Here is a 6960-nt window from a genome sequence, read left to right as displayed (position 1 = left end):
GGACTGCACTGCCCATGGCATCTGATTATCGGTTGCTTTTTGCTATCCGCACGATCCGACATTTAAACAATTCGGCCTTGCCGTTCCGCATACTTAGAGGAGCATGATTCGATGATTTTGAATGTATTTCGCCGCACGGGCTCACAAATGTGACACTTGTTCATATATTTCTACTGCAATATCGCATTATATTAGAGTGGATACTCTATGTTTCTATAAACATCAATAGGCTGTCAAGGGTCTCTATTCCATACAGCTTATATCTGAAATGGCAGACGGATTTCCAACTCAGAGCCAAATCGAGCTCTGCTCTCCGCGTGGCAATGACTTTCCAGGAACCAGCACGGAAACCCTACTCACACGGGATGCCCTGGAGCTGGCCCGGGTGGGGAAGAAAGAGGTTATGAAGGTATTGATCCTCTCGAGCATAAAGGGTGCCCTAAGCTAACTAGATCGTTGTTAGCGAAGATTCCGCCTCGCAAGCACCGTTGGATTCGCGAGTAGCCTGATGATCACATGGGAGGCGATGATGATGTCTGTTCCTGCTCGGGTCTGTCGCACATCTAACATCGCATAGACAATTCGGAGTGGGACTACGAAAGTATGCGTCGATGCCTCGTGCGTGCATAGGTCATTAATGATTCTAGTGGAGGTCCCCCGGGGCTGATATATGGATACATCGGGGTGTGGATTGCTTTTTTGAGCATTTTCGTCTCTATGGGGGAGTTGGCCAGCATGATACCTTCGGTAAGCTCTGCTTTCGTGACAACAACAGTGTGACGACCTACTAATTGTCAAGGCTGGTGGTCAATACCACTGGACAAGCATTCTCGCTCCGGCATCCTCCAAACGATTCCTCAGTCACATCACCGGTATCCCCCCAAGATCATAGTCAGGTGAATGCTAATGTATATAGGTTCCATCACCATCATCGCCTGGGAGACCGTGGCCGTAGGCAACTATGTCATTAGCGCGAGCGTTCTACAAGGCACCGTAGAACTCGGCAGACCCCAATATGACCCCAAAGGATGGCATGTAACTTTTATTACCTGGGGAATTCTCTTGGTTTCCCTGCTCGTCGTCACCTACCTGGGCGTGGTTCTGCCAGCCATCGAGATCTTTATCCTAGTGATCCACATCTTTGGCTTCTTCGCAGTTTTGTTCTCTCTGATTGCCCTGGGTCCCCAATCCGATGCGCAGTCTGTCTTCTCTATGCTCGTGGACCTGGGCAACTGGCATGATATTACCCTGTCCTCGTTCGTGGGACTCCAAGGCACAGCGGTGGCATTTGTGGGTAAGTACCCTAATGGCCCTTAGAATACCAGACTCACCTTCGTAGGCATGGACGGGGCTATCCACGTGAGTTACCCCTTCACCAAGTATCCATAACATCATCCTAGCTAACACTAATAGATGGCCGAAGAAGTCGAAAACAGCAGCATCGTCGTCCCCCAATCGATGCTCCTCGCCATCGTAATTAATGGAGCTCTCGGATTCGCCATGCTAATCACCATCCTCCTCAAATCGGGGGACATTCAAGCCCTTCTCGACTCCGACACTAAATACCCCTTCATGTTCGTATTGGAAAACTCCACGCAGAGCAAAACCGCCGCCATCATCCTTTCCAGCATGCTTGCCATCCTAACTGCCTGTGCCGGATTATCCACCCTCGCCTCCGGCAGTCGCATGCTTTGGTCTTTCTCTCGCGAGAAAGGAGTCCCGGGCTGGAACTGGATTCGTCAGGTACATCTTCCATCCCAGCACACCCCCTACCCCTCCCTACATACATTCTAATTCCAACTGAATCAAAGGTCCACCCCCGAACCACCCTCCCCAACCACAGCATCTTCATCATCGTAATCGCCACCGCCCTCATCAGCCTCATCAACGTCGGCTCGAACTACATCCTCAACATCACCCTCTCGCTCATCATGCAAGCGTTTTTCGCCTCGTACATGATCCCACTCTCCCTCCTTCTCTACCGCCGAATGCAAGGCCACATTGCCGACCCGAAAGAAGCAAACGCAGACTCCCCCGACAAACCCTACATCTGGGGTCCGTTCCGGGTGAAAGGGTGGCTCGGCATCGCGAATAATATCTTTTCGATTGTTTGTCTGGTGATTATGTTTCTGTTTGGGTGTTGGCCGTTGCAGAATCATCCGAGTCCAAGGGAGGTGAATTATAGTATTGCGTTGACGGGGGGCGCGACGGTGTTGGCGGTGGTGTATTATTTGGGGTGGGCGAGGAGGGTTTATAGGGGGCCGGTGGTGGAGGTGAGGGTTTATGCTAGTTCTAGGTAAGGAATTACTAGGGGGGTTTTATGTTTTGAGGGGGAAGGATTATGTTCGTCATGATGTAGGGCTGGGAAAGGAGAGTCGGGGGTTAATTACTTGAGGAGTGGTAAATATGGTCAATGATGAAAATATGTAAAATATTGGTTTAGCTACAAGAGGAAGTAAGTAAGAAAGAATGTAACTTGTGTAGGTTAGAGGGTAGATATACGTAGGGGTGAGGATGGTCTTTAACCGCCACCCCTTCTATTATATTGCGATAGAAAAAACTTTAACCTAGACGGAAGGGTTAATGGTTAATTTCTATGCAAACATTCCATAGATTTGATGTGGCAAAAAACCTGGGTGGATTATTATGAAAGGATGTTCTGAGATGTTCGAGGTTGTAGGTATAGAGGCGCATCGTCCTAATCGGGAAGTATGGCTGAGGCATGGGGGAGGCTCTTGTCTATTAGTCTACGAAGCAAGTAGTTTCAAAGGGAAGGTAGAGATGCCAAGAAAGAGTGCGGAGGTGATCAAGTGAGAATTAGAGTATGAGTAAAAGCAATGGTAAAAGCAATGAAATATAATGGTAGAGTATTCAACTTGTCACTGAGAAGAAAACAAGTTATTAATAGCTGCATCTCACATCTATAGGAATCGAGAAAGCTGAAATGGAAGGCGCGACCGTTCCAGTTGTAGGGAGGAGTTGAAGGGGGAGGAAGCAGCCAATCAAGTCCCCGGCCCTGGCGCTAGGCGAAGCGGGGAGTCATGTGACGCACAGCGGGAATTTTGGGCCACAAACGAAAGACGGCGTGGAAAGCGTCAGACTCTTCCTGAACGACCTTCCCGACGACCCTCACGACACCCGTCCGAGTTCTACCACGACCTTTAGGTGGCATCTTCAAAAATGGCTGTTCGGAACTCCAGTGCGTGCTCACTTGCCCGATTTTTAATATCGATCTTCGGTTGCTGATCTCCATCGTGCTATAGGTCTCGCCTCTTCTCGCCGCAAGTCGCGCGCCGCCCACTTCAACGCCCCCTCCAGCGAGCGCCGTGTCATCCTCTCGGCTCCTCTCTCGAGCGAGCTCCGCGCCAAGTACAATGTACGTCGATTCTACGATTGATTCGGGATATGGGAGATCTGGAGACTTGCTGGGAATCGTGGTTATGCACGGGATGGAGGACCAGATCATACCCGATGGATGGAAAAATATAATATCGGAGGATTCGTTCTGACAGTGTTTAGGTCCGCTCGATCCCCATCCGCAAGGACGACGAGGTGAGCCAATCAATCGACCCCCCTGAGATAACCCGCTAAAATCATCCAAGGTCGTTGTGGTCCGTGGCAGCAACAAGGGCCGTGAGGGCAAGGTCACCAGCGTCTACCGTCTGAAGTGGGCCATCCACGTCGAGCGCATCAGCCGCGACAAGAGCAACGGCCAGAGCGTCCCCATCCCCCTCCACCCCTCCAAGGTCGTCATCAAGAAGCTCCACCTCGACAAGGACCGCGAGCAGATCCTCGAGCGCATTGCCAAGGGTCGTGAGGCCGTCAAGAGCAAGTCGGCTTAAATGGGTTTGAGGTTTAGTTCATACGGCAATGGCAGTGATACGCGGGAGTTCCGGAAGACGCGAACAATGGGATCTTGCCTACGATCGGGATATATCTATTGACATCGGTGTATTCTGATGAAATGAAAACGAAAAATCAATTTCCTCTACGTTCAGTGGTGTTCAGCTTGCGACAGACTATTCAAATGGAGTAGAGGGCGTATATTGGAGCATACGGAATAGGAGTCGTCATTTGGACAACTCTGGCATCTGGCATCTGCGTCTGCATCTGGCATCAGTTTAAACCGTGCACCGTGCCCATAGGGCCCTTCCCGGAACTCATTAGTAGTGGAAGCCCAAGGAACCCGTTTGATTTCATCCTGGAGTAACCTTTTTGGGCCCGTAGTTCTTCTGGATGGCATCCATCCAACTTAGTGCCAGGATTCCTGCGGGTCTGCAGCTTATTAATCGCCGGCAAAGTCAGTGTGGGAAACCCCATCCCCACACAGTCTCGATCGATTCTCTGCCATTGCCATTGTCGGTCATCCACCATCAATATCGCCATGGCCAAGTCTAAAGCAGCCAAGCGCAAGCGCAATGCCCAAGTCGATCTTCCCCAGAAAGTCCCCAAGGCTGACTCGATTTTGACGCCGCCGCCCGATGGCGCCACCCGAGAACCGAAAAACCTGACAACGGTGGTGGACGAGGAGGAACTGGACATCACCATTGAGACGCTGAGAACCCTCACTCAGTACCCCAGTCTCACCAAGTCCAAGGCATGCAAGGATCTCCGGGTGGCAGTCTATGACTTTCGTCAGGCATGCACCACGGGGGTCAACACTGCCGGTACGCTGCGCTGTTCCTGATGGATGGCGACCGTTAATCTTCGATAGAGGGGGCCAACCTGACGGCACGCATCACGGGGGCCCTGGCCGATAAAAAGTACCTGGACGCCAAGATCCTGCTGGCCGAGATGAGAATCCGGGGGGAGCAGCCCAAGATCGGAGCCTTGTGTCGCTGGGTGCGCGATCTGGACGTGGTCAGCGGGTTGTCCACCCAACCCGAAGCCCTCGCCCGAGCCCCTCTGGAACGCAGCTCCGAGGATTTGGAACTTCTGGTCGTCCTCGACGCCATTCTACGTGTCAGCACCCCGATTGATACCAGCCCGGATGCCGTCGACTCGACCTCTCCCATCGCCTTCCAGTCCATCTGGGACCTGCGCCCCTCGACCACTCCCTTGCCCGTCTACGCCTCCGTCCTCGATAAATCCATCCTGGCCGAAGCCCCGAAATCTCCCTCTGCCCTCCGCATCATCGAAGAAACCCCGGGTCCCCTCCGCAAGCCTCCGAACCATCATCCGGCTATCCTCTACACCACCGCTCCTAACGCCGTCCCGCTGGCCCCGGTCGGCCCGTCTATAACCTACGTGCCCCATCCCGCCGTGCCCGGCCTCGGCCTCGCTCTGAACGTCCTCTCCACCGCCGAGTGCAAGGCCATCATCGCCGCCGGAGAGTCCGTCAACTTCGTCCCGGACGTGCCCCGCCGTGAAGACGGCGACATGAGCATCCTGGCCCACAACTTCTACTGGGTCGTCGACACCACGTTCCACGACATGCTGTGGGCACGTATCTCAGCGTACGTACCACAATCGATCAACGGACGTCTCGCCCGGGGCATCAACCGCCGTTTCCGAGTTTACCGCTACGTCCCTGGGGCTGAATACCGCTGCCACATCGATGGAGCCTGGCCGCCGTCCGGCATCCTCCCGGATGACACATACGTGTACGATGCGTCGCCAGAGGACAAGAAGCAGAGCTCCATGTATACCTTCCTGCTCTATCTGAACGACGAGTTCGAGGGCGGAGAGACGACATTCTTCATCCCGGCCAAACGGGAGGGCACTATGAATGCATACCCGGTGCGTCCAGTCATGGGAGCGGTAGCGATATTTCCACATGGCGAGGCCAATGGGGCTTTGCTGCATGAGGGTACGGGTGTCCGCAAGGGCGCCAAATACATCATCCGGACGGACGTAGAGTACGACGTGAAGCCGTGCGAAGAGTGAAGATATAGAATGCCATTTATACGCCCGTTGGGCGATGCGTTGACGACCTTAAAGTAGTAGAGACTGAAATACTGACGGCCAGGTGATTCGCTTAAAAGTTTATCGATTTTGATCCGAAGGGCCAAGCTCCCGCGATAGGACGGATGAGCAACAGCAGACAGAGATAACAGCTGACTTGGTTATGATGGTTGCAGGTGCAGCTTTATTCGATCTTTTGGATCATGCAATGGCTCATCTAGGAATATATTTCTCACAGAATTTGGAAGGACTGTGACTATGCACTGATTTCTTGGCATTGGTCCCTCGAGACGGAGTACTCTCAATGAATTCCCGTAAGAGCCTACAACTATCAATCACACCACAGATGCTAGATTGGAGATACTACGGTGTGTTATATGACCTTACAAAATATTGTAACGCAGCATTTGTGAGAAAATCACATCATTACGTTCAAACCTGAAGAGTGTGACCCGAGGCCATACTAGAAAACCCGACGCGTCGAAATATATCCTGCCACTGCTATCCCCTTATCCGCATGGAGACTCGGGATGAAATACAATGACAATGTAAGCCACCAACTCCGAGTTTTACCTAGGCAGTATCTAGATTAGGGATACTCAATCTCATCCACCACAAAAACGAAAGAAAGAATATCAAACGAAATGATAAGCTGATAGAATCAAGTTCTGATCCAGCGGAAGAACACTACCCCGATACTGGTTAAGGTGATAAGCGATAAGCGATAAGCAGCCAATAGCCACGTGACCTCTACCTGCACATCAAAATGGGATTTTGTGTACGGAGTGCATGCTCCTAAAAATTCAATTTTCATTTTTTGAGTCCTATATATTTCGGAGTGAATAAGAAAAAAGTACATACGACCACAGGGTGTGGAAAACAGGGCTTCCCGTCCGCTCAGCCGTACTTAAGCCACACGCCGGGAGGTTAGTAGTTGGGTGGGTGACCACCAGCGAATCCCTTCTGTTGTATGTTTTTATCCATTCTTCGTTTTTTACCCCCTCCCAGCTGGCTTTTTTTTCTGATTCTGTTCACCATCAAAGTGTCAGATAAAAA

At 51.8% G+C, this 6960-nt stretch overlaps 3 protein-coding genes across 3 annotated transcripts, besides 2 other annotated features; all 3 read left to right on the top strand.

Annotated features, from left to right (window-relative positions):
- Nucleotides 1-268: 268 nt before the first annotated feature.
- BO94DRAFT_599444 (amino acid transporter) lies at nt 269-2415 on the top strand (the record flags this gene model as incomplete). Its single annotated transcript, XM_025616325.1, has 8 exons — nt 269-409; nt 464-538; nt 631-747; nt 800-872; nt 917-1294; nt 1340-1359; nt 1414-1743; nt 1812-2415. The coding sequence occupies 8 exons, from the start codon at nt 269-271 to the stop codon at nt 2298-2300; spliced, it is 1623 nt and encodes a 540-aa protein (XP_025466388.1). The 3' UTR covers nt 2301-2415.
- Nucleotides 2416-3180: 765 nt separating this feature from the next.
- Nucleotides 3181-3842, top strand: BO94DRAFT_557737 (60S ribosomal protein uL24; the record flags this gene model as incomplete). Its single annotated transcript, XM_025613952.1, has 4 exons — nt 3181-3199; nt 3264-3376; nt 3520-3552; nt 3603-3842. 4 exons carry the CDS (start codon nt 3181-3183, stop codon nt 3840-3842), a joined length of 405 nt encoding a protein of 134 aa, XP_025466387.1.
- Nucleotides 3843-4349: 507 nt separating this feature from the next.
- On the top strand, nt 4350-6226 carry BO94DRAFT_116492 (prolyl hydroxylase family protein). The gene is made up of 2 exons (XM_025605543.1): nt 4350-4667; nt 4715-6226. The coding sequence occupies exons 1-2, from the start codon at nt 4385-4387 to the stop codon at nt 5884-5886; spliced, it is 1455 nt and encodes a 484-aa protein (XP_025466386.1). The 5' UTR covers nt 4350-4384; the 3' UTR covers nt 5887-6226.
- Nucleotides 6227-6760: 534 nt separating this feature from the next.
- Nucleotides 6761-6830: a sequence feature (Protein overlapping with rRNA (BO94DRAFT_468590, PWY83917.1) was converted to a misc_feature.).
- A 27-nt stretch (nt 6831-6857) lies between these two features.
- Nucleotides 6858-6960: part of a sequence feature (Protein overlapping with rRNA (BO94DRAFT_468590, PWY83917.1) was converted to a misc_feature.) that runs on past the window's edge.

Source organism: Aspergillus sclerotioniger (genome assembly GCF_003184525.1).
Source record: "Aspergillus sclerotioniger CBS 115572 chromosome Unknown BO94scaffold_18, whole genome shotgun sequence".
Taxonomy (NCBI): domain Eukaryota; kingdom Fungi; phylum Ascomycota; class Eurotiomycetes; order Eurotiales; family Aspergillaceae; genus Aspergillus; species Aspergillus sclerotioniger.
Note: the sequence above shows the minus strand (reverse complement) of the source record. Positions and strands in the feature narration are given on the sequence as shown.

Coding starts and splice junctions, on each gene's coding strand:
- BO94DRAFT_116492 (XM_025605543.1), top strand. CDS start 4,385: ATGGCCAAGTCTAAAGCAGCCAAGCGCAAGCGCAATGCCCAAGTCGAT. Junction 4,668..4,714: donor CACGGGGGTCAACACTGCCG/GTACGCTGCGCT, acceptor AATCTTCGATAG/AGGGGGCCAACCTGACGGCA.